This window comes from Acomys russatus, chromosome 7 (assembly GCF_903995435.1).
Source record: "Acomys russatus chromosome 7, mAcoRus1.1, whole genome shotgun sequence".
Lineage (NCBI taxonomy): Eukaryota > Metazoa > Chordata > Mammalia > Rodentia > Muridae > Acomys > Acomys russatus.
In genome coordinates this window covers 21,217,747-21,244,910 of record NC_067143.1, presented here as the reverse complement: position 1 = coordinate 21,244,910, position 27,164 = coordinate 21,217,747, and the positions used below count along the sequence as shown (strand labels likewise).

Here is a 27,164-nt window from a genome sequence, read left to right as displayed (position 1 = left end):
AGTGCTCATCAAAAATTTTAATGTTGTTCTTTACATAAATAGAAGAAATAATTCTAAAACTCAGACACCAAAGCAATCCTGAACAAAAAGAACCGAGGCATCACTGCACCGCCACACCCAATTTCAAGTTATCCTACAGAACTCTGATAACAAAGCCAGCATGATGGCATAAAGAAGGCGTGTGCTCATCCATGGGCTAGAACTGGGGACCCATAACAAGCCTATGTAGTTACAGCTTCCTAACGCGGGAGAAAGACTTCACACCTCTTCACAGTGTTGCAGACAACTGGACATCACACGGAGAGGAATGAAACTAGATCCCTATCTCTTACCCTGTTTAAAAATAAGCTCATGGTGGAGGGAAGGCTTTTGTAAAAAGCCAGAACCTCCACAGCTGTTGGGAGGAAACAGGGGAACCTTGTCACGATGAAGCAGAAGCAAAGGCTTTTTTGCAAAGGACCCAAGTGGTTCAGAAAGCCACCAACAGGCCAATGGGGCTGGGTAAACTTTAAAATCTCTGTACAGCAAGATGAGTGATTGATTTCACCATGGGAATTCTTGAATAAACACAAAGTGGGAGAAAATGTATAAAGGGCACCCACACCCCCATACCATGGCCACAGCAACTGATGTGTGTGTGTGTGTGTGTGTGTGTGTGTGTGTGTGTGTGGGCGGGGGCAGGCTTCAACTTGTGATCCTCCTGCCTCAGATACCTCAGTAGCTGGGATTATAGGCCTGTGTATCTATGACTACTTAAGACCCTCTGATTCCACATTAATTTTAGCAATGAGGTCAAATGTGCCAGTGCCCAATGAAAAATACACACATACATATGCACATGTGCACCCTCCCCCCTATGCACGCACAGGTACACACACACACACACACACACAGTGTGTGCAATTGCATGCACATGTAGAAGGTCTATTAGAAACAGGAAAGAAGATAGAAAAGAGAAATCTTAACAGGAGTGAATTGCCACCATTCAAGAGAATGACAAAATTAAAAAAAAAAAACAAAACTGCGACAATTTTCTCTGTCTACTTACTACTGTGCGGAGGCCAATTATTAGGCTAAGAGAGTCTTGGATTGCGATGCGTGGTCTGATTACAGAGAGGCACTGAAAGGTGTGCTTCGTCACCTGCCCTCCAGCCTGCTGACGCTCCCAGCTCCCAGGCCAAGGGAAATACTAGGAGGTGTTCAAACTCTGGTTGCTTGCAAACAAGGGCTGAAGATGTCAGTACAGTGAGTTTTGCACAGACAGAACCACACCCCTGCCAGGCACTGAGTTGGAGCCTTTACGCTGGAGAGAACGTGGAAACAAAGAATGAGGGTTCATGCTCCTGCACTGGAACCCCTACTCCTGGGATGCAGTAGGCTTGTCGTCAAGGAGTGTGTGTGTGTGTGTGTGTGTGTGTGTGTGTGTGTGTGTGTGTGTATGCTGAAGACATGAGAGACCAGCAAGCCAAGACCCCCCTGGGTCTGCCAGCCACGAGCCTAGTCTCTGAGTAGGAAGACTCCCACTTCACCCTCGCCAGGAGCTCAGGAGTACCAGGTTACATGGAGGCCCAGGGCCCTTCCTTAGCCATAGGGCGCTGAACGGGCCTGGGCATGCAGTCTGGCCTGATTTTAAGGGGATGCAAAGCTTTACCTTTTGACCTAGAAGAGACCTCCACTTGGGGCTCTGAAGCAAGAAGGCCAGGGGAAGGGCGACAGCGCAGTGTCAAGGCTGGAGAGCTAGTCAAACTGTAGGCGGGAGGACCCAGTCACAGGTTTTCTGAAGAACATGAAGCGTGTGCTTCTTGGAGAACTAAACCCCTCCGCACCCCCCCTGCACCCCCCCCCCCCCCACTTGGTACCCAACCCTCACTTGTGACCATTCAGCATAGAAACAGATGAACGGAACGCAGATTCTCTGAGAGACGTTTGTGTGGGAGGAGGAGCTGCTCACCCTGCTGTGGCTGCATTATTGCAGCTCCAGGTCTCTGGCCTCAAAGGCTCGGTACTGAAGTAAGGTTTCCAGGTATAGGAGCCACCCGAGGGGCGTGGTCCGAGAGTCCAGTAAAGGCATGCTGAATGAAGAAAGAACTTTGGCTGCATGTGCGCGCAGGAATGCGGCTGTCACTGCCTTCTATCCTGAGACTGCCTCCTGCAGGACAGCCTTCCTGGGAGAGGCAACTCCCTCCCTTGTCGGAAGCGGAAAAGGATGACTCATCTCTGCCCAGGTTTAGAATGTAGTTTTAAAGCAAATTGCATAACCCAAGCAAGTTCAATCTGACAGGAGGCGAGTACTCCAGCAAGTGTGATCCAGATGCCTTAATTACTTAGTAAACCCCAGTTCTTACCTGAGAGTTTTTTTTCCAAGCACTTTTTACCAGCATATCATTAAAACTGAGCTCTCTCTCCCTCCCTCTATTCTTTCCTTCCTTCTTCATTAAGTCACAGAGACTCAGAGACTAGAGCAAACAACACAGACAGGAGGCACCTTGCCCTCAAAATAGGCTCTGGGATTCTTGTAAGAGAACCGAGTGCTTGCTGCCTGGGTTTGCTGAATTATGCCCTGAAGCCAGCAACCAGGGGAGCCCTCAACCCACAAGCCACTAGCCAACTTTCCATTGGGGACCAAGTCACACTCCACACAAATACCACCGCCTGGGCGGCACACCCTAACAGTGCTAAAGGGCTTTGACTCTCTTGGGCTCTACATCCTAAAATCCTAGTGCCACCTTCTCCAACTGAGGTCATAGCAGACCCCTGGGCGATCTGAATTTTCCAGCGTGGGTCCTGCCTTACACGGCAGGCCCAGCAGGTGTGAGAAGGCAGCTCCCTCTCTGTCCCTATGAAATGAAGGTGATGCACCCACAGTCGTAGGCTACTGAGCGCAGTGCTGGGAGTATAAGAGCATCCATCCTTGGCAAGCCTTAAAGTGAGCCCTTTCCAGTTCCCTCAGCCAGAAGTCACTGCTTGTTCTGCTAAATTCCACGGCCCTCCCTCTGGCTCTGGGGTGGCCCTTGAGGCCTTACATATGGCATTGCTCAAAACCTTCCCGATTAGCCTGATCCTCAGAGGCTGGGGTGGCGTGTCAGGGTCCCTGAACATCTGTGTGGCAGCTGTCAAGTAAGGCAACTGCCTCAGTCAGTCACAGGGCAAGGACTAAATAAGAGACAACACACACACCGAACGTCCTGATTTGGCAGCTGAAGGGGACTTATCCTAGATGGACATCAGATGTGTCTGGCAGCCGTGCCAGCTAAGGAGAGGCTCGCTTTTTACTGGAGTCTTGATTTTGGCCTCTATTTGTCACTTGACACGCCATAGGTCTTGGAAGGCACTCAGTTTGGAGGCTCATCTTTGAGCAGGTGAATAAGGCAAGAGGATTTCTGGAAGGCTTGGCTGCCACTGCAACCAATGGGCTCCTTCTGTGGAGGGATGAGGAGAGACTAGAGGCAGAGTATAGCTGTGTGGAGGGCTGGCTGGTGACAGGACTGACTATGTGACTTGAAGGAAGGGGATGTCCTACTCAGAGGGAAATACCTGTCAGCACTTGTCTTCTCTGGCGTTGACCATATTGAGTAGCTGGGAAAACCTGTACGGAGCGAGCTCGACCCGGAAGCCGCTACAGGAGCATTCACGCTCCCTGTGAGAATGGATGTGTTCCTACCTGCCAAGTTCCAGTAAATCACAGAAGGTTGGCGCTAGAAGCATTCATGACCTTCTACTCTGCTCCCATGCAATTGACATACGAAGGCCTAAATGCTAAGCATGCTTACGCGCCGAGACCAACTCACTTCAAGACATAACTTGGGGGTCAGTTTCGGGACTGTTCTCTGCAGCTTGCAGGGCATCTGGCCATGTGGTGGTTATGGAGTATTTTGACAGTACGCTGGTTAATTCACCAGCATCTATGGTTTATACCTATCATGAACCAGCACGAGGGACTGGGGTGCAGCAGGGGTCAGACTGCACACAGCATTGACAGGGAGGCAAGAGATGGCTGGTCCTGCAAGCAGGAGTCCCATAGTTGATGGACAGTGCCTGGCTGGGCAGCAACACGGGTGTGCAAGGCATGTGACTGTGAAACACTGGGGCCCACACCACACATCAGGACAGACAGTCCCAAAATTTGTGAATGGCGGTTGTGCAAACAGTCGGTCCTCCACCACCCACAAACCGTAGGGAGCTGACATACTTCACAGGTGACAACGCGTAGCCTCCAGCCTCTGCCTGGACTCTGGGTCTGCCTGGACCCACGAGTGCCTTCAACTTGACCGACCCGGAGGAGCGCTTGAGCTCTGAAGCCTCTGCTCAGCCACGATGGTCCAGCATTAGGAACTGACAGCTCCACCTTTCTTCTGCGCAGGACGAAAACTAGAACCGCTGCTCCACTTTACCACATCAGACCAGCAAATCCCTCACCTTTCCTCACCGGATTGCTTTGCTGACCTCCTGTGTATGTGGCTGTATCACTACTACTACTACATACATGTGGGGCAGAAAGTCCAGGGGAGGCGAGTATGCAGGAGCTGGGGCGGGGGTCGGGGGAGGTGTAGACTGATGCTTACAGAACAGTGGGTCTCATCCTTCCTAATGCTGTGACCCTTTTAATAGAGTTCCTTATGTTGTGGTGACACCACCAACCACAAAATTATTTTTATTGCTACTTCATATAACTGTGATTTTGCTACTGTTATGAGTCATAATGTAAATATCTGTGTTGTCCGATGGTCTTAGGTGACTCCTGTTAAAGGGTAGTTTGGTCACTCCCCCCTCAAGGGGTCACGGCCCACAGGGTGAGAACCACTGTTGTAGAAGCAGATAACGGAGGAGGATAGAAAAAAGCCAAAGGTTAACTCTTGGGTTTAGGCAGAATAAGTGTGTTGATAGAGAAGTTGCTTGTGCCATGGGGAATCCGAGGAACAGATGCTTGGGACTTCCATCTGAGATGCTTGGAGCACAGGGCCTGGTAGACTCCGAGGGCTGAGCTTAGGGGGCTACTGCAGAGCTCGGGATCAGGAGGGCTGGGGAGAGGCAGGCTCGTGAACCATCATCTGGTACCAAGTTGGCACTGGATTAGGGCGGAACTGATCATCAGGGAACCTGGTAGCATGCTGGGGAATGTAAAGGAGTGTGGGAGCATCAAGGGAGGCTCAGAGGAGTTGCCTCTGAGGTGAGGTTTCACTGCAGCCAGGCAGGGTGAGCGCTTCCAGGAGATGAGCCCCGCCCTGATCTCAGCATCTTCCTGTCACAGTACCCACATCACTGGGACCACAGATATGTGTCCCAGGGCTTGGCTTTGATGTGGGTGCTAGGGCTCCTCATGATTGCATAGCAGGCACTCTACTCACTGAGCCATCTCCCCAGTCACGGAAGCCCGGGAAGGCCAGTGCTTTGCCCGCCCAGGGACGTAGGCATCAGCACGAGTTTGGGTCCCAAGATCCATAGATTTACCCACTGTGCCACGTAACCGCTGCAGAGAGTGACCACATGGCTGAGGGTGGCCATGCTATTTTTTAGGTCGACTTGACACAAATCTAGACATATCTGGGAAGAGGAAGCTCAGTTAAGAAAATGGCTCCTTCAGAATGGCCTGTAAGTAAGTCTTCAGTGTATTTTCTTGATGAATTGATTGATGTGGGAGGGACTGGCTCACTGTGGGTGGTGCCATCCCCGGGGAGGTGGTCCTGGGTCCTATAAGAAAGCCGCTGAACAAGCCATGGGAAGCAAGCCAGTGAGCAGCACCCCTCCCCCCATGGGCTCTGCTTCAGTTCCTGCCTTTAGCTCCTGGCCTGGCTTCCCTCAGTGATGACATGTGATCTGAAAGCATAAGATGGAATAAATCCTTTCCTTCTCGTGCTTTGGATCATGGTGTTTTTTGTTTTTTGTTTTTTGTTTTTTTTTTTTTAATCACAGCAATGGACACTTAGTTGAGATGGTGGTGGGCACCCTGTTAAAGAGGCTTAGACTCATTTGGGGTCAGCATGGGCCGTCTTATCTGCCGGAAGCAGGGCAGGGCTCACTGCGCTCTGCTCATGGCACAGAGCAATGACTGTGGCTCAGAGAGGTGAAGAGGTACGCATCAGCCTCCATGTGGTCCTGCACACAGCACCGGCCCCCAAGGGAAGCAGGCCGGGCACCCAGAGGTGTGTGTCCTTGATCAGGTGGCTGGCACGGAAAAGCAACTTCAAATTTGACTGCTAGGCCCATACGCTTTGGGGGTTATAAAAGAAACAATTTAAGGGCCCCTGCTATGAAAATAGGAAAAGCCATTAAAATTTTATGCTTTCATATTTTTAGAATCTATCAATATCTTCTTATAATAGATACTTTAAAGTCAGAAAGTGAACCTGAGAGAATTCTTATAGATGACTTGTTCATTTAAAGTAAACCTTTTTAGATAAAACAGACCACTGCCCCCACCCTCATAAAACAGCAACACAATATCGTAGAAGCACTACTTTGTAAGATTTGGAAATGAACTGAAGCAGGAGGATATTACACAGTCACAGACTGACTGAGGGAAAGCATGTATCTTCCCATAAAAGGGACAGCCCTGTTTCCTTCACAACAGAACAGTGGAAGCAGCCTTGTGGAAAATGCCCCGCACAACACTAAGACCCTAGCCCAGTCTGTGCATTGAACTCTGAATCCAGAGAACTATGGGGTAAGTCTCCTGGCTTCTGCAGGTGGCTACAAGCTGTGATGATTATCCCAGCTTTCCGCATCATCTGGATTAATGACTGGCCCATTTAGTTATGCTATAAGTATTTGTTAAATATCACAGAAAGCAACAGAAAAGTCACTGAAAGGTATTAAAAGTTATCAGAGTTACAAACCACCTAGAACAAAAATTAAGAAAAAAAAAAAAAAAAAAGAATTCTAGGGGCTGGGAAGAGGGCTCGGTATTTAAAAACACTTGCTGCTTTCCAGAAAGAACCAGAGCTCAGCTCCCAGCACAGGTGCTTACAAGAGCCTGCAACTCCAACACCAGAGGATAGGACACCCTCTTCTGGCCTCCCTGGGTACCTCAATACACATGGCAAACACTCACATAGACATACACACATATGGGCACATGCATAGATTAAAAATCTTAATTAAAAAAAGAAAAATTAGGTCTAAAGAGAAAAAGTTCAATGGTTCAGATCACTGGCAGCTTTTCCAGAGACCTGGATTTAATTCCTTTCATCCACATGGTGGCTCACAACCACCTGTAACTCCAGTGCCAGGGAATCTGATGCCTTCTTCTGGCCTTCACACGCACCAAGCACGCAAGTGTGGGGGCACAGAAAAAAACAAAAAAACAAAAAACCACCGACACACATAAAATAAACATTTAAATTAAAAAGAAAAACCATTTCATTTAGAATAGCACCCAAAAAAAACCAAAATACTTAGCAATAAATGTAGGCAAAGCAGTAAGTACAAAGCCTGCATACTGAAAACTAAAAGCAAAACCTTGCTGACCAGTGACATAAAATGAATATAAGGGAAAATATCCATGTTGAGGGGTCAGGAGAGTTACTGTTAAGATGGCCACATGCCCCCAAACGATTAACCATCATAAAAGTTAAAAAAAAAAAAAAGAAAGAAACGTACAGGGTCATTCTAAAAGCCATATAAATTTACAAGGGATTCAAAATAGCCAAGACAATTTTGAAAAATAACAAAGTTGGAAGACTTTGAATTTATATAAAGCAGTGCAATGCAACAGGATTGACAGTCCAGAAATAAATCCGCGTGCCCGTCACCCATGGATTCTGACAACAGTGCCGGGTTCATATGAGGAAGAAAGGAGACACCCTCCAATAAATGGTACTTAGCGAATGAATAGCCTCTTTCAAAAGGATGAATTCGGCTCCTCTCCTCAAGACATATACATTAGTCTCTTAGTTATATCTTATTGCTGTTCTAAGACACCATGACCAAGGAAGCTTATAAAAGAAAGTGTTTGATTTGGGGGCTTATAGTTTCATAAAGTTAGACCATCGTGGTGGGGACCATGGAGGAAGGCAAGTCAGGCAGGCATGGCACTGGAACAGCGGCTGAGAGCTCACATCTTGATGCACAAACATGAGGCAGAGTGAAAGCTCACTGGGAATGGTGTGGCCTTTTGGAACCTCAAAGCCCACTCCCAGAGACACACCTCCTCTAACAAGGCCACACCTCCTAACCCTTCTCAAACAGTTCCACCGACCAGGTCCCAAGTCTTCAAGCGTATGCGCTCATAGGGGACATTCTCATTCAAACCATGACAGTTAGCTAACATGGATCCAATACTTAAGAACCAAAGCTACAAAATCCTTAAAGAGAACATAGGAATAAGTTTCTGTGACACTGTGTCATAGAGTTTTGTTACTATGAAGGGAAACCGTGACTACAACAACACTTATAAAAGAAAATATTTAACTGAGGCTGACTTACAGGCCTCAGAGGTTCACTCTATTATTGTCGCAGCAGGAAGCATGGCAGCACACAGACAGACATGGTGCTGCAGAGGGACCTGAGAGTTCTACATCTATCTTGATCCACAGGCAGCCGAAGGGGACTGTGCAGACCACACTGGGCAAAGCTTGAGAACATGAGACCTCAACACCTACTTCCACAGTGACACACTTGTCTAGCAAGGCCACACCTACTCAATAAGGCCACACCTCCTGACAGTGTCACTCCCTGTGGGCCTTTGGGGGCCAATTACATCCAAACCACCATACACTATGCTAGAGTGCTGGTTTCAACCGGACACAAGGAGAGTTACCCAGGAAGAGGGAGCCTCAACCGAGTAATGGCCTCCCATCAGACTGGCCTGTGGGCATCGAGTGGAGAAGTTTATTGATTGTTGTTAATTGATATGGGTGGGCCCAGCGAGGGAAGCCAGCAGGAGCAAGCCAGCAATCAGAACTTCTCCATGGCTCCTGTTTTAGCTTCCGCCTCTAGGTTCCTGCCTTGAGGTACCTGCATTAGCTTCCCTGGTCAATGGACTCTGTAAGCCAAGTAAACACTTTCCTTCTCCAAGCTGCTTTTGATCATGGATGCTGCTTACCACAGCAACAGAAAGCAAACTAGAATAGTTAGCCTTAAAAAGAAAAAAAGTACCAAAGAGGGGGGGGGGGAAACAAGAGAAACCAGATAACTAGGCCCCATCACAAACATCACAAAGTTCTGTGTACCCACGGATCCCATCACTCAAGTGAACACACCCCACCAGATGAGAGGAATGTTTTCAAATCACATATGTTGATAAAAATTCTTACAGCCCAGCAAGGAACATGATTTTAAAAACAGGCAAAGCACTTGAACAAACATCTCCCCAAAGAGTATACACACAAACAAACACCAAGAACATGAGGCGCTATCTAACTTCCTCAGTCATCAGGGAACTGCACATCAGAGCCACAGGTGCTGCTGCACACCCACAGGAAGGCTGTCAGCACTAGGGAAAGTAGCTAACAAGTCTAGGGAGGGCGTGGAGGATCCCCACCTCCCTGATGCCGGCAAATACAAGACGGGAGCAAAGAGGCAGACCCAGCAATTTCAGTCCTGAGTATAAAACTGGGAGAAACGAAAACCCGTGTTCATGCACATGAATGTTCTCACAAGCCCAATTCAGAATGGCGAGACGGTGAAAATAATTGGTGTTTCCAATCAGCCAATGACTGCCCGACAATGAATGGTATGCTCGTCCAGGGGAATATTACTTGGCCAAGAAAACAGTGAAGTCTGAGGTATATGCTATGCCATAGTCTGACCTTGAAAATAATGCTGAGTGAAAAATGCCACATAGTATGCCTCTATTTATAGGGAAAATGTCTAGAATAGAAAAATTCAGAGACTAGAAGTAAACTGTGGGTAGGCAGAGGGTAAAACAGAGGAGGGGATGGGAGCGACTGCTGTACGGTTCAGCATTGGCCTCTGAGGGCGTGAGGTGTTCTCCAGTTAGATGGGATGGTTGTACAACATCATGCATGTATAAAAGTTACTGAACTTGAAAATGATTATGATGGTGAATTTTATTCCTGTAACACAAAGATTTACCAGCAACACTGCTGTTGACACATAAAAGAGGCCTTGAAATGCCCCACTGACCTTGTTTCTCAGGGTTGCGGACCTGCGATGGTATATCCTGGACTTCCAAAGTCCATTCTCCTTCAGCCTTTTCTCCCCAGCAGTGGACGGTCATGAATTCCCAGTTTGTGAACCCCTCATTGGAAAAATCCAGCAATCTGCAATAGGAAACACTGTGTTAGAAAGCGAAGGCCATGTCTGGGGAGCCAGGTTTAGGGGCAGGCAGCTCAAAGAGAACTCTGGCCCTCCCACCTCTACCATGTGGGTCCCAGGGAATGGAGGTCAGGTGGGCTTGTAGGCAAGTGCTCTTATTCACAGGACCATCTTGACGGCTCTGTCGTCCAATGTCTTACAGCTGAGGCCCATCTCCATCACCTCACAAGACTTTCTCAATTAGTGATCAATGGGGGAGAGCCAGCCCATTGTGGGTAGCACCATCCCTAGGCTGGTGGTCCTGGGTTCTATAAGGAAACAGGCTGAGCAAAGCAGTAAGCAGCACCCCTCCATGGCCTCTGCATCAGCTCTTGCCTCCAGCATCCTGCCCTGTTTAGGCCCTGTCTTGACTTCCTTCACTAATGAACAGCAATATGTAAGCCAAATAAACCCTTTCCTCCTCAACTTGCCTTTTGGACATGGTGTTTCATGGCAGCAATAGAAACTCTAAAACAAAGGTCTTCCCTCGGCTGTCTCTACGAGCCCCTGGACCTTCAGCCTCCTCCATGTTTCATACTTTGTTCAAACAGAAAGAGAAGCAACTGCTGATGCCAATCTCCTCTTCCTTTTATTTTGGTGTTGAGGGACTGAAGCCATGACCTTATGCATGCTAGGCAAGCACTCTACTGCGGAGCTACATCTCCAGCCCTCTCAGAGTAGGCATTTCTATTTGGGGGTAAGAATTTGTGCTGGACTCTTCTGCCATCCACCAGAAGTTCAAATATGGCTGTTCTAGTCTATTCTGGCTTGGGGGCTTCCCTGAACACTGGAAACAACTTGGTGTTGTTCAAGGGAACATTCTTTGTAGGGGAGTAGTGCAAAATACCTGCCAAGGTCAGGGTTGACTTTCATACAAAGCCAAGCGAACCTGACACAGTGGGGCTAAAACAAGGACAAACTGTCTCGTAGATGCCGAGGCCCTGACGAATGCCAGCTTTCAATGTAAAAGCTGGCAAGCTGAGATGCCTGCAGGGTGCAGGAAGATGTGAAGCAAGGTAGAAGGTAACAGATCCCCAAGGCACAATCTTGATAGCATATACGGACTCTTGGAGAAACACCAAATGCCCAAGACTTGAGTGACTGCCAGGTGGCCTCAACGCAGTGCTTTCAAGTGCTTGCAGGCACTCCTAGCAACTGGGGCATTCCAAACAAAGCCACAGGGCCAGCTCTGGGTTGCAGGGAACTAAGGCCCCTGGGCTGAGACAGAGGGATGAATGGCAGGTCGGAGGGGAAGGAAAGCAGAGGCGGCAGTGGGCATGTTGGGTGCTGGGAGGTTCTTACACCTCAGAGGGTTGGATTGACTTCAGCAGGACAGGAGCAGTAGCTAAGCATTTTTATCTGTATTATTATATTTGATTCTTATAATATGCTTAATGTTTATGCATGAGTGGAATGGCATATCCAGGTGAGGAATAAAGAGAGGCCAAGTGCCTGGCTCCCAGGCTCCCAGAAGGAGCCTGGATTGGGTATGTGGAGGCTGGGATATAAGCTTGCCTCTCCAGGTTCCAAAGGTCGAGCCCTGTATTCACTGCATCACCCCTGCCTACACCTTCCAGTAGCCATTAATGTCCCCACTCCCATCCCCACCCCTGCACCATCGTGGCTTTGGATACCTACACTGGCACCTCTCAGCAATCTCTGCTTCTGTGGAGGGCACAAAGGGATCATCAGAATGTCTGATGCTCAAGCCTGGCCAGCATTGAGAAGGCAGCACTGGTACCCTGAGGCAAACTTGCCCTCCACTTGGCTCTCGCCAGGCTGTGCTAGAAAAGTGGGCCCAGGGAGGGTGAGCTTCCAAGTTTCCAACGAATGCCAGAAATGTAGATCTTTAGACACAATTTTTAAAACATGGAAGCAAAATGTCCTCAAGGGTCAGCTTGCTGGCTGGCACCTTCAAGCTGCATAAGGCCCTGATGGTGGTCCCCCCTCCTCATGCCTAGGTTAAGCAAGGCTGAGTGTGGCTGAGCACAGCCGGGGTGACCTTCAGGAGAGGGGATGTCTCCATACTGGTCTTCTGCTAGGAAAGTGGGAGCTGGTAGGGACTCCTGAAACCCATCCTTTAGACTTGCTCGTAGGGTTGGCTTGAATGCACTGAGGACAAAGCTGATGCCAGGCCCATTGCCTGCTGCTTACTGCCCACGTGTGGGCTGCTGATCCTGGAGGCCATGCAGAGGGCTGGAGGGCACAGCACAGATTCCCTCTTCTTGGGACAGCGGTCCTGACATTGCTCTCTGACAGCTCTGTCTTATGCAAGGGGAGTGAGTGGTCAGAGGGGTAAAGGAAAATGGCAGATGCTGCTGAGCCTGTGAGAGCATTTCCTGCACACCTCGCTTCCCAATCTCCCAGGCTCCCCATATCCTAGGAGAAGGGCTGAGGGACACACGCAAGCTCTAGAAATACTGGGTTGTGGGTGAAGCTTCCCCACTCTGCTTCTTAGCTAGAAAGAGACGTGTGTCCTAGCTCTCCCTGAAGGCCTACAAATGCCTCTGCTCTATTTACCTGAAAGCTGTTTAAGACCGTGCAAGCACATGCCTTCATCTCCTAACTACACAGACGACATTCAAGGCATAACTACACAGCACAGGCTTCCACACACCCTGCAGAGAGCTGAGGATGCTTCAGCAGTCCTAAATTTGAGCTCAAGCCTTTGTTGGGGAAAGCCATGGAGAACAGCTGGAAACCTTCCCTGTATCTCACTAGCCACACCTGGCTCTCAGGAGCAGCCCAAAACTGGGAGAGGGGAATGTTCCCAGAGGGAAACAAATGTTGGGGTACCTCAGCTTAAGTGTCAACTGAACAAGATGGTCATGACGTTCAGTGCACTTGCAAGAGCAATAGGGGCATAACATGAATTCCAGCCTCACCCTGCCCCCCAACAGCAAGCAACAGTTGCCATCACTGCCTGAAGATGAAAGCGCCACAGGTCTGCTTGGCATGTCCTTCAGGGTTGAGGGTCCTGCTTGTGTAGACTCGGAGGGAACCCCCACTACCCTGTGCAGAGGACCTTTCAGGGACTCAGAGTAAACTGGGCCTTCATGAGGAGCGAGCCCTGTGGCGAGTGGGCTTACCTCTTTGCCAAAAGTTGAGACTTGGTTCCGGAGGGAGAAATGAGGTGGATCTGGAGGTCGCCCCGGCGCGGGTGTGAGATAGAGATGCGGACAACCACATGCTCCAGGTAGACCACTCGCTGATCTGAGTGGTCCGCACAGGCACTGCTCAGGGCTGTGGTCCGCAGCACCTGTACAATGGGGATGCTCCTGGGGAGAAAAAGCAAGCACAGTGCTGGACATCCAAGGCTTAGTCTAACACAGAGAGGGCCCAGTCTGTTCTTCTTTTGCTGTGGCCTCTGGGTTCTGGGGGTTCCCAGGGAGTCACAGAGGTCTCCTCACTCTTGGGTGCCCCATTCTGTCCACTGCTCAGAAAGCTTTATAGATCTAGAATTTGCTTATGGGTCTTTATGCAAACTTGGGACCACTATTTCTGGGGGGTGGGGTAGGGGCTTCTCTTTGGTACCCAGGAGGCACCCCTCTTTAAATAGCATATGGCCAGCTCACTTTCTCAAGAGCTCTAGCCTTGGAGATAGCATGATTGCTGACCAACTAGCACAAGGCACTGGTGGGAAAGCTTGCAAGGGTTAACTCATCCATCCAGGAGGAGGAAGGACCACATCAGGGTTGCACTTGTCTCCTTGGGTGGATCCAGACTCAAGGGACCAAATGTGCTACAACTTGTCTGCTTTCAGGCACCCTGCTGGAAGACGGCCAACCAACTGCCTCATGAAGGAGATGAGTGATGACATGTTTATAACTCAAAGGTCCTTCTGTCACATGAAGCTGAGGCCAAGCACATCTCTAGTCACTTAAAGACCATCCCCACTGTTTATTTTGGAAGCGCAAAACAGGCACAAACCCTGAGCCTGTGGGATATTTGAAGGCTCAAGTCTCTAAAACCTTAGCCCCTCGCCACCAATTTGAAAACTGAATAAAGATGGCATTCTTTGGTGGAAACGTGATCACCACTCAATGCACATTAGTAATTCCTGCTACATGGCCTGAGCTGGGCTTTTTATGGGAAGGATTTTCCCTCCCAGCAGGGCTTCCCTCTAGAGAGGCCTGGGACAAACGTGTGCTTGGAGTCTCTTAGGAATGGTATCGCTGGGCTCTGAGTCATACAAAAACATTCAAAACAGCTAGAACTAGTGACGCAATGCCCCCGGCCTCTGTAAATATTTGAAAAGCACGCTTCACATGTACCATAAATTGGCTTAGGGGCTGGCTCCTACATTGCTTTCTCCAGGCTTCTCACTGTCTGGGGACCCCACCTTGGTGGCAGATCCAGAAGTTACCCAGAGGCCCAGGCCCATAGGCCCCACACAGCTGGCCCACATACCCTTTCAGATACAGCGTTCCTCTGTAGCACTGTGTTTATGCACTCAAAAGGCAAACTGAAAGTGTTAGTGACAAAGGACTTCTTAGTCAAGGTGGGGAAACAGGGTCACTGGAGCCTTACACCAGTGATGCTTTGAAATGTGATGCCCCAAGCCCCAGGAATGACCTCACTCTTAACCTTCTAACACTTTCCCAAGTTGAACAGCAACATCAAGGCAAGCGAAGTTCTAACCAAGATCAAACCGCCGCTCCCTCTCTCAGCCTTTTACTACTGGAGAAAGCGGCCACCACACTCTAGAAATAGATCTAGAATCCTGTTGAGGACACTTGGATCCCACCGATAAGGACATAATGGCGAAGAAAAGACTGCCAAACACGGGTCACCTGCCAGTGCCTCACAGCTGTCCAGCTCCGGGCTCAATGTGTCCATACCTAGAGGAAAAAACTAATTTCGCTTAGTTCCACTTAGTGTGACTGGTTCCTGCTAAGGGACTCCAGCTGCTGGGAGAGGAATCTGGGCTGGTCTCCCCCACAGGGAGCCATTCTGCTGCAGTGCCAGGATGCTGGGCTGGTGGGCAGTTCGGGCCCCTGCAGGAATTAACGGCGTCTGTCTTGGTTTTCATAGCTAAGATATTAAGTTCCTCTGGGGCTGGGGACCAGCATGCCTGGGGGCACAAAGCTAACTGTAACAATTAGTTTTTTATGTGAAACCTCTTAACTGTGAAATCACTCAGCCACTAGGACTCCTCGTTTCTGCAAGTTCTAGGGGAGGGTTGGTGGCCCGGATGCTCCTCACTGCAAGGGCGAGATGCTGACCTGCTTCCTGTATTTTATTCCCACTGCTGCTGCTGTAGCAAATAGCCTAATGCTCCAAACAAGGGGCTTCTACATTTCTTAATGAAAAGCAAGAACAAGGAGGCTTTCAAATGGTCAAAAGAGCCAAACTGCAATTGTCCTGGCTTTTGACAGAAACTCCTAGAAGTCATGAAGCCAAGCGCCAAAAGCTATCACTTGTGAGATGCGCTTAACTCCGTGACAGATTGTAAAAGAGTTCATGAAAAGGATAGAGCTTTAAAAAGATGGAAATTATTCCCCATTCTGCAACCATTGCAAAGACATTACAGAAAATGTAAGTCAACTGTAAATTTTGTCTGTTTGTTTGTTTAAAAATTTACAGGGAGTGTTTGTCACATGAACACTCTTCTTTAATCATGAAAATCGATTTAGAATGATCTTAAAGTTCCTGACTGCAAAGGCTTTCTGCAATTGAAAACTTATTGTCTTGTGTACAGCCATCTTCTAAGAGTCCTAGTGGAACTCAATGAATTAAAGGGCCGGCTTCTGCTTATGTAAGTGAGGGACACTGGGGACTGGGATGAGATCCCTAATGACACAGAAATGCCACTTCCCACCAAGCCACACTTCAGGACTCATGACTCATCTCCAGATGGTCTTTTCTTCTCAAGTCCTGGGCCCACTCTATTCCAAGGAGGCAGAGGGCTACCATCTTAACAACAAGGCAATATTTCTGCCCATGCCACTAATGTGGTGGCCTCCTAGCATTCTCCAGTTTATAAAGTCATAGAAAAATTCCTAGTTTTTTTTTTTTTTCTGAGACTTGTGTCAGAGTGATATTCAAAGTCAAAGATGAATGTTCTCAAGTAATGAAGTAGCACAGAAGAGCAGAGGAAAGCAGACCCCTGTCAGAAACCCACTATGGCTGGGGCCTTATGACTCGCCACTTAGCTTTTTCTGTTCTAGCGAAGAAGCCACGATTTTTAGTTTCACACTGAATGGCCTCACTCCAGCTCCTGCTGCCCTCCTGCAAAAGCTGCCTTTCTACTCTGCAGGGCTGGGGGCAAGAACTGGCTGCCCCGTGTTTCTCATCAGCAATTCTGAAATCATGTTAAGATGGATACTCATGGTCATCAGGAGATAAGAGAGTCCTTCCCTTTGGTCTATTTGGCATCTTCCCCATCCATGGGGAGGATGGGATAGCTGACCCACTGAGGCCCATAGAACAGAAGCTGGTCCTAGGAATGTTTTTGCTGACCTTATAAAGAGTAGTGAGTGGGTAGGTGGGAACATTTATTGGAGTATACCTAATAAATTCAAGGATGAGAAAATAATTCAGTGAGTAACCTTGTAGATATACATTCTAGAATTAAAGTTGTTGACAGAATCACCTCAAGGCCATGTTGCTAATGACATATGATATACCACATAAGTGTGTTTATATTTTGGGTTGAGGGAAGGTTACGACAGGGTCATCTGTAACTGAGGCTGGCCTTGAATCAACTATGTACATGAGGATGACCTTGAACTCTTGATTTTCCTGCCTCCATCTCTTGAGTGCTGGGATTACATGCCCAGCTGGATGAAATCACTTTCGATTATTAAACCGGTAACATGATGCTTAGGCTAGAAATAAAATTTAATGACAGAAACAAACCTACACTAATTTAGACTAATGTACCCATAATTCATTGGTTTATGAAGTACACAGTGCTCATATTTTCAGCACACCCTTTTCTTCTATGTCCAGTGCTAACGTCAACCCACGATTCAGTCTGATAGGACGTCAAAAGAGTCATTAGAACCTGGTCAGTTCTTACTGCTCAGATTCTGAGTTTGTATTTTTTGCTGGCTCACTAGAAGTTATTTGTATACTCAAGTTCACCTTTGTGGCACAGAGCAGTGAAGTCTGAGTCACTCAACACACACGTTCCAGCTGAGGTCAGGCACGGCTGAGCTGTGCTTCTGGTTTCAGCTCTTATACTGTAAACAGGCTCCCATTTCACACTTTTTATAGTGGTGTGCTTTCCACTTTTATGCTCTTGGTTGGAGTTTCGCTACTCACAAGCCCCACCTCCAGTGCCCCAAGTACAGGATGAGGTGCTATCTAATGCTTTTGGGCCATCACTCGGCATGTGCCTTATAGAAAAATAGATGTGCCGCATGCAGTTCCAGCATGAGTGACAGTGCTAGAGGCTCTGAGCTCAATGTCAATGAGTCAGCACCAGTCAGGACAAACAGGCATCTGCAGATAGCAATCCATGCAATGAAACTGTCACCCATTATCTGTCATTCCCAGTCATACGGAGAGTTATCATAAGCAGTGTGGAAGTCCCAGAAACAATGAAATACAGAAAAGGTAGGATGCAATTAACCTCGAGGCAGTTACAGACAGATGCACTGATCATCTGCTGCATGGTCATCCTCAACAGCCATAGAAGGAGGGAGGAGGAGGAAAGGAGGGTGGAGAGAAAGAAAATAAGAAGCTTGAAATAAAAGATAGGTCAAAGGCCAGGCGTGGTGACGCACACCTTTAATCCCAGCACTCGGGAGCCAGAGGCAGGTGGATCGCTGTGAGTTCGAGGCCGGCCTGGTCTACAAAGTGAGTCTAGGACAGCCAAGGCTACACAGAGAAACCCTGTCTCAAAAAACAAAACAAAACAACAACAAAAAGATAGGTCAAAGGAAGCAAAATTCTGACTGGGACTCTTTAAAGCAGCAATCCTTTAAGACCCACTGGTTTGTGCTCTTATTTTCTGCTGCCATCGCTGGCTCTTCTGTGGCTGTTGCCTCTACCCTATCAAGGTGGGAGTCATGATTGTCACAGACGTCTTCCCAGAGTCTGGAGCTTTTAAAATGCAGGGAAGTGCTGACTAGAAAAGCCCAATGGGTCAACTGTAATTTTAATAATTCAAAGGAATTATCCTAGGCTTGGCTTTCTTTTTTACTTGAATAAAAGCCATGGAAAGATTCATTTTTACCCTTCTCCTCACAGAGATTGAAAAGCCATTCTATGCATGCAGAAGTCATGGCCTATGATCCTATTTACCATCTTTCCATGGAAGAAAGGCTCTAAAGCAGCAGTTCGCAGCCTGTGGGTCATGACCCCTTTGGGGGATGAATGATCCTTTCACAAGGGTCACCTAAGACCATTGGAAAATGCAGATATTTATATTACGATTCATAACAGTTGCAAAATTACAGTCATGAAGTAGCAAAAAAAAAAAAAAAAAAAAAAAAAAAAAAAAAACCAAAAACCCAAAACCCTAATTTTATGGTTTGAGGGTTACCACAACATGAGGAACAGTATTAAAGGGTCACAGCATTAGGAAGGTTGAGAACAGCTGCTCTAAATAGATTATAATTACCTGTGCCCCAAAGCAGATAAGGTTGTCTTTAACTACGTGTGCTTGGATATCATAGGAGCCATGGGCCAGGCCACACTTAGGTTTTCATCCTAATACCCACAGGATTCTAACAAGCAGCCTCTAGTGTCCTTAGGTTCAAGGCACTGTCCCTTGTCCTTTCAGACTCAGCATCTGTGGAATACTGTTCGAGGCAGCCTTGCATTGTGGCCCTGCGGAGGAAGCCTTGGTTCTAGTTCTGTCTATTGTGGGGTCTTTGGGGACAAAAGGCTGTAAAGCAAGGTCCAGTAAGAGCAGAGGCTCTGCTCCTTTGGTCATCACCCAAGACACTCTTCCCATGGTCCTCTTTCCTGATCAGTTCCCTGCCCTTAACCTAAGGAATGTCTGCTTAAGAGCCAAGCGTCCCGAGACATCCAGTGTCCACAGTGGAAACGCCCTGGGCCCACCTTTGGCTATTCTTCTTTTAATACCAGAGATGCCTTCTCTTCAGAGCACAGAGAACCAACGGTAGCTCTGTTCTTGGAAGGGAGAGAAGGGCCTGCATCTGTTGTGACTGTCATCATCGGTGGAGCTACATACTCCCACCCTTTCCATTCCTGTCAGCCTCCCCACTCCTGTCAGCCTGAGCTAACCATTCAGGGGCTCACCAGCTGGGCAGCATGGGAGAAGCTACTCAATAGAGGGATGCCAGGGACTACTGAGCGCTAGCGCCATGTGGTCATTTGGGGCACAGTGACATGATCCAGTTTCTAAGCAAGGCTTGGGTGAGTGGGAAGGCTCCATAGCAAGGGGAGTCCTTGTCAGTCACTGTCCTTGTTAGGGAGGTCCTGCCTCCCTGGGTCACAGGACCTCCCCTGTTCAGAAGAGGGAAGTATCCCGCTCGGGGCTGCCTCAGAAGTTGCTGAGGGATGGATGCCTCAAAAACACCTTGCCGCTCTAACTCAGGACCCCATACAAGATCATCCTGGAGTTAGCAGGTGCAGCCGTAATGCCTTCCAGACCCTGGACTTAAAGTCTAGTGACCACCTCGACCTTTGGCGAAGGCAGAGCAGCATTTCTTTTCACCAAGGGGAAAAACAGGCAAACATGACCCACACAATATTCACAGTCACAGGCACAAATGTTCTTACTCTCCGGCTCCTTCCATCTCTACTTTTCCTGTTCTCACCCCCCGCCCCGCCCCCCTTGCTCTCTTGCTCTCGCGCTTTGTCTGGCCATGGAAGCAGCTGAGGCTTAAGACATAAAGGCCTAGGGTTCTATCAAGAGAAGAACTCAGAAGGAGGCCAAGAGTAGTCAGTGGATCTGAGTGGCGGGGCGGTGGGGATGGGGGTGGTGTGTGTGTGGCGGGGGTTGGGTTGGAGGAGGTGGTTAGGTAGAAGCAGACACACGGGGAAACTTCCTATCCATTTAAAGCCAGGTGATCTCAGCTGCGCAGAGTGGGTATAGGAGGCAGGCAGCTGAGAGGTGGGGGTCAGCAGCCTGGGTGCTGATGACTCAACCCCTCTTCTGTGGCCTAATAGCAGCCAAGCTGTAGCTCTACATGAGGGGAGACACACTGGTAGAGACAGGACATCTGCCCCCTGCCCCAGGTGACACAGCTCCCACTGAAGGCCCTTATGTCCTTAGGAACAACCAAGAGGTGGAGTCAGGCAAGCAGCAGCCTGAGACAGGAGGTACGCTGAAAGTTTCAGACAGAATCAGCAACAGCAAAGGGGAAAGAGGATTTCCCGTTAGAAACAGAAGTCCAATTCTTGTCCCCTTTTGGAGTTTGTAGGGGGCCTCGCTTTCCTCAAAGGACAGGAACAATGTCATACTGTATGTGACGGTGGGTTCCCTCTACCTGTGCTGTCTAGACTTTGTGTGCTTTCACTCAGAAAACAAAATAAAATAAAAATAAAAACAGCCCCTCGCCACCTAGGCACCACTCGATCATCTTAAACAGATTTCTGGCAGGAAAAGAATGCTTCATTCAGGAGTCACCCTGGCTGGGGAGCTGAGCGGGGAGGGAAGTGGGCAGCACCGCAGGTCAGGGACCAGAGCAAGAGCCAGACTCCCCTGGCTGCCACTCCCCACCAGTGCTACAGGCAGCTCCCAGCAAAGTCACCACAGGCAAAGGCCCCCTTTATTCCGCTGTGGCTCTCTCCTCCTCAAGTTTAGCACAAAAGCTTTAGAGAGGGAATGAGGCCTGAAGAAGCCAACTATGAGTTCTGGTTGCTGGCTGGTCTGGTCTTCGAGTGATAGCCTCAGTAGTTAGTGGCTACCATTAGCCACAGGATGGAAACGTCGTGTTCTGAAAGGCCCTTCAGTGACTATTCATGCAGCAAATAGTCTCTGAACACCCATAGTTTTCTAAGCATGCTCAAGAAACACAACTCTCAGCACTTTGTGGCAAAAGAGCCTATATAAGAGGCGTACATGTTCATGGAAGAGCTGAGCTCATAGTGGTTTGCATTTGTGGTTAAAATAATAATGCTTTTTCTGCCCTCTCTGTGTGTGTGTGCATGTGTATACTCGTGTGTGCACTTGTGTATACAAATGCGGAAGCCAGAGGTTGACATAAGTCTCTTTCACTATTGCTCTCCACTTAATCTTCTTGGTGTTTATTTGTTTATTTGTTTGTTTGTTTAAAGACAGTTTCTCTGTGTAGTCTTGGCTGTCCTGGATTTGCTTTGTAGGCCAGGCTGGCATCGAACCCACAGAGACTTTTCTGCCTGTGTCTCCCTGATTGCTGGGATTATGAGTATGTGTCACTGTGCCCGGGTTCCACTTTATCTTTTGAGACAGAGTCTCTCATTATAGCCAGAGCTCACCAATGGCCTAGATTAGCTAGAAAGCTATTTCTGAGGATTCTTTTGTCTCCGCCTCCCAGTGCTAAGGCTAGCATAGATGTGTGCGGCCATGACCAGATGCATGTGGGCTCTGGTTATCCAAACTCAAGCCCTCATGTTTGTGCAGCAAATGTACTCCTGACTGAGCCAGCCTGGTCCCTGCTTTTTGGTTTTTCATTTTTCAGCACTGAAGATAGAAGCAAGGTGTTCAGCTAGAGCCACATCTGCAGCCCTGCTAATTATTCCATCAAGTCTCACTCAAGCGCATGTTTCCCAAAGGTGACAGAGCACCGCGTCGTTCCTGTTCTTAGGAAGCATAGCTGCAAGGACGCGATTCAGGACAATCTGAGTGGACTAGGCTTCTTCCTATCTTATTTATGTTATAGTCCATTTTTGTTATTTTTGTAAAAAAAATTTCATGTTTTACAACCAACATATGTAACTGGTTAAAACCGCCCCCCCCAAAAAAAAAACCCTTCAAAGGTTAGCACAGGAAAAGAGATGAAGTGGGGTCCTGCAGCCTCCTGCTTAGGGGCTGTTTAAACATTACAGTGCTTAAGCCTTAAGCATGTTTATAGGTCTGGACAGAAGTAATGCAGAGATGCTGTGCAGTCCATGAGCCTCCCCCACCCCCACCCCAGCCTGCTATAGAGGAGGGGCAGACCCTACTGCTCTTGTTCACACCCAAGCTCTAGGGCCATGGGGCTGGGGTGTGGTTACACTGACACCTTCTAGAAGATAGAACAGAATCAACCCCCAACCCCCACCCCTGGCTGCTACTCTCATATCCCCGAGAGCAAATCACATCCCTGGTTAGGCTGGCTACACTAACCTAATGATCAGACTATCTAGGCCAAGGGGATCCAAGCTGAGAAACAGACTCCCAGCACAATCTGCTACAAAGAGGATGCGAGGCCTCTAAAGAGTCAGAGATCTAGAAGTGTATCCTCTCCCAGCCGTGCCACACATAAGAGGAAACTCAGGCATGTACAGATGGGCACTAGCCACGGGCTCCTTCCTGTCTGTGTGCACAGGGGTGTGGGGTTAAACACCTTCCCTTCCACCCTTGCTGCACAGGCAGGTCTCAGTCACCAGGGTCAGAGCAGAGCTTACCTGGGCCTTTTGTCTGTCGTGGCCACACACATGTGCTGGGATGGCACTGCCGTCCACTTCCTTGCCTCCAGGACGAGAGCTTCGGCATCCACCAAACCAAATCCATACAGATGGCTAACTGAAAAAACAGACCCTTCAGAGCCAGCGTTTCCTGCCCCTGCCTCCCCACCCCCCCTACCAAGGGAGCTACTCCCCAACGCTATCAGCGGTGTCACCTCAAGGTCACTTGAAGGTGCTGACAGGTCCCCCTGAGATCTGCCCCAGCTTCACTGGCCTCTAAACTGAACTCTTTTGGCTCAGGAGGCCTGAGCGGGATATGTGTCCTACTCTGGGACAGAGTCCAGAACTTTCTTTTAAGAGGATAAGGTCAGGTTTCTTTATGTCAGGAGGACCTGTCAACATGTGTGCTCCTGAAACTCAGGGTGCTGAGGGTTGGTTCTGGGTACCCGCCTAGCCCTCACAAGGCCCTGGGTATGATCTCTAGCTACAATCTCTAAAAATCTAGGCACATGACTGTGATGTGCAACACTTCAATAAAAAAACAACGCCAACTGTAGTGGCTTTTAAAATAATTTTCTTCTGCTACCATGTCTCAGGGTTCTGGGGACAACAGCATAGTGTCAGGAGTGCTTGTGGGGCTGGCTGGATCCAGTGATTGACTTGGCCAAGAGAGACGGTTTCAGAGCTTAATTTCAGGGCAAGGTCAAGACTCGATAGAATCTATTTTCCTTTTTAATTAGACCAAGATGGAAACGGAGGGCGGTGTTACAGTACACCACCACCAAGTACAGATGAAGATATATGAGGCGCAGTCAATGACCTCTTTATTCAAAGGATTGTCCCTCCTTACTCACAGTGGCAGCACTTGACCTATATGTACAGACAGTGGTATCAGGCTTGGAGTCACAGTAGCTAGATCTGAGCTTCAGAAAAGGGGACAAGTCTTCTCTAACACATCATGGCCAACAGAAATGTTTTTCAAGTACTTCCGGTGAACTCCCTTCTCAGAACCCCAAATAACTACGTTGACCATGTCCTGATCATATGCTGAGCCATGTTAATATGGTATATTAGTATATGTTAGTATGGTAATACTGTGCTGAGCCATGTTAATATGGTTTTATCAGTATATGTTAGTATGGTAATATTGTGCTGACAGAGGCCCCGTGTGCCATTAGTTACTTCTATAACAAAGGGGCTGGCTGGCAGCAGGTTTAGAGAGCAAAAGTAAATTACACAGCTATCTCAATGTCTTTTTTGTACAGTTGGGAAAATAGAAAGTGAGTAACAAAAATGGCAGAGCATGGCTTTGAACTCACGGTATCTCATGCCTTCATGGCTGGCTCCAAAGTTGCCTTGTAAATCACATTTATTTGTGAAAAACAAAAATGAACGAGCAAATCAAAACAGGACTATTAAACCCAAGACATGGCAAAGTTGTGGCATTTAAAGACTTGGACTCTGGGATACTGAGGCTGTCCCTTCATGCCAGCGTGTGCCCTAGGAAACTGTCCTCAAGCCACCGGAAAGCCTTTTAAATTCCTGCAACACCGTAGTTTATGATAACAGTGTTCTTTGGGCTTCTGCAAGGGTCAACAGAGTGCATCTCCCAGCCCACCAGGGGCCCCCGCACCTTTATGCCCAGCGCCGTTGACTTTCCAGTCGCTTGCCTTCAGGTGAGCTGGCCGGGATGTCTTCACTAGCAGGTGCTGCACGTCCCTCCAGGTTAGCTGGCTGCTGTAATGTCATAGCAGAAACCACTGAAGTCGGTGGGGTTGGCTAGGCAGGCCGTCCCCAGCAGGGGTGGGGAGGCAACCCAGGGCTCAGCGTGCACACCTCCACAAAGCCTCACTCTGCAACCACGATCTCCAGCAACTAAAGCCTGAGCTGAAAGAGTTCCAAGGATCTAACAATCCATAGGCATGAGAGACCTGGCCCGGCTGCCAAACCCACTTGAGTTTGTAACAGGTATTTTGGAAGTGGAGAGAGGAAAACTTTTGACACCACTGAAAGTGACATTATCAAGTCATGGAGCAATTCTGTGACATCATGCACAAGGTATGCCAAGCTGGGTTCTGTTCTAAGGGGAAGCTGGGCCGCAGACTATAGGAATTCTAAATTTACAACCCCTCTTTTCAGCACACATAGAAATGTGCCATCCAAGAACACACGGCCCCCCAGTATCAATCACATACCGTGATTGCTTGAATTTTAAACACCTCTGAAACCAGGCCCCATCATCCTACTGTCCATCTAATTGCTCTGTCCCTCAGCGATGACCTCATGTTACACTGCCTGGGAGAGGTGAGCTTGGTCCTGGTTATTCTTATTGCCACTTTTAAGATAAAAGAAGACCATACTAACTGTACAACATCTAAGGAATATAAAAATATTAGTGTAAGTGGTACTTGCAGTCTTTCAAGGGAGCACTGTACACTCTTCAGGGCCCAGAATTGGATGAAAACGGAGCTTTTCCATACTATCACTGAGTAGAGAAAAGCCGGAAACAAAACCCCTACTCCTGCCTTCTCCTCTGCATCAGTTGTCATGGAATCTGGGTATCTGAATGCAGAACGCTTCTGCAGGGATGCTTTAAATATAGTCCGTGCAACAGCTACGTCAGACTCACCCAGGTTAGGGATATATTTTTGCAACATGAAACTAACAGCTGAGTGAAAAGCTTGAGGTCCATGTTCGTGATTCAACCAAGAAGTGCTTGGGAGTGTTTTATTAGCTGGATATGTATCTAAATTATCTTTCGATCAGAATATTAGCCAAGAACAAATGAGAATCCTTCTTCTCCTCCTCCACAAATGGCCCCTTCCCATTCTATCTTTGCAGCACTTGCTGAAATGAGAGTGACCGGGAGAGTCCCAGGAGCTTACTCTGTCCACATCTGTCTGCTACGGCTGCTTGCCTGTGCCACATGTACTCCTACCGCAGAGGCAGTCCCACAACTGGGGGACTCAAGTGCCACCAGGAGGAGCAACTGCTCTCAAGAACGGCGGCGTCCTGTGAGGAAATCCACCTGGTTACCTCCTTAGGACCATCCCAGCTAACACAAACATTTTCCCAATGCCTACTGTGTGCAGTCGAAAGCAACACATAAAGAACAATTTACCATTTTCAACATTAAATACAGTTCGGGGGCATTAGGTACATTCACGCTGTTGGACAGCCATCACTCCATTTAAAACCACCCCAGACCTTTTCATCTCCCCAAACTGAAACGCCATCAAACACAACTCTCCATGCAGATTTTCCCCATCCCCGGCAACCACCACTCTGCTTTCTAGTCCTATAAACATGACTTTAGAAGGTAGCTCTTAGAAGATGAATAATTTCAATATTTATCTTATCTCAGGATGACATCTTCAAGTTTCATCCCTTCTATAGTATGTGTCAGTTTCTCTGTCTGTGTCTCTCTGTCTGTGTCTCTCTGTCTCTGTTTTTTTGAGACAGGGTTTCTTCTGTGTAGCCTTGGCTGTCCTGGAACTCACTCTGTACACCAGGTTGGCTTCGAACTCACAGAGCTCCACCTGCCTCTGCCTCCCAAGTGCTGGGATCACAGGCGTGTGCCACCACCGCCCCGTGAATGTCCTCCCTTTTTGATGGTGACTAATATTCCACCTCATGGACTTGTCAAGTTTTATTCATTGAGTCACCGACCCACGGACACTGAGTTGCTGTGAATGTAGGGTCTGGGGTCCCTTCACTTTGTTCTTCTCCTACAAGGAAGCTGGGTCACTATGTCATTTGGCAAGCCTGTGTTTAATTGGGGGTGTGTGTGACACTGCTTTCCACAGTGGCTGCTCCAGCCCACTGCTGCACCATTAGCTCCCATGCTACCTGTCATTCTACCAAGAGCTCAGCTGCCTTGTCAGTCTTAGGCACACTTTCCCTCAGGAACACACTTTCCAGGTTCCTGCTCCAGTCTCACCTGGTCCTTCTCCTGTGTTCTTGCTGCTTTGCTGGCATGGTCCCCCTGTTGTCTCACCACATCCACCTACCCAGTCTCCAGGTTCCTGTCTGGCCACAGGCTGCCACGCTGAACTCTCTCTTTAGCCTCTGTCTACTCCCTCATGAGGCCCCACAGGCCAACCTTCAGCCTAGAGAAAGATTCCTAGGCTGCAGGTAGCCCCAGGCCACATACTCTGGCAGAGGGGTCCCAGGCTCAGGCATCAGGGTTTGGACAGGGAGGATGTGACTGTCCCTCTTGTTGACTACATGGTATGGTAAGCTATTTGGGCATGTCAGTGAGGCCGATGCACGCGTGCTGAAGCCAGCCTCCCTGGAAGTTTAGCATCGAGGTCCCAGAGAGCATGAACCTCAGAATTAGGAACAGACTATGTCCCAAGGGAAAGAAGACAGGAATTAGTTTTTCCTCCATCTGTATTTAT

General features: G+C 48.5%; 1 protein-coding gene across 2 annotated transcripts in view; it reads right to left on the bottom strand.

The window, feature by feature from the left end:
- Pcsk6 (proprotein convertase subtilisin/kexin type 6) overlaps positions 1-27,164 on the bottom strand; it is a 182,513-nt gene that overhangs the window by 51,121 nt on the left and 104,228 nt on the right. For both annotated transcript variants that reach the window (XM_051148691.1, XM_051148692.1), the window contains exons 10-13: positions 24,398-24,501; positions 22,765-22,882; positions 13,344-13,532; positions 10,084-10,220 (exon numbers count right to left, since the gene is read on the bottom strand). In XM_051148691.1, the coding sequence (XP_051004648.1) occupies positions 10,084-10,220; positions 13,344-13,532; positions 22,765-22,882; positions 24,398-24,501 (548 nt within the window). The remainder of the gene's footprint in view (positions 1-10,083; positions 10,221-13,343; positions 13,533-22,764; positions 22,883-24,397; positions 24,502-27,164) is intronic.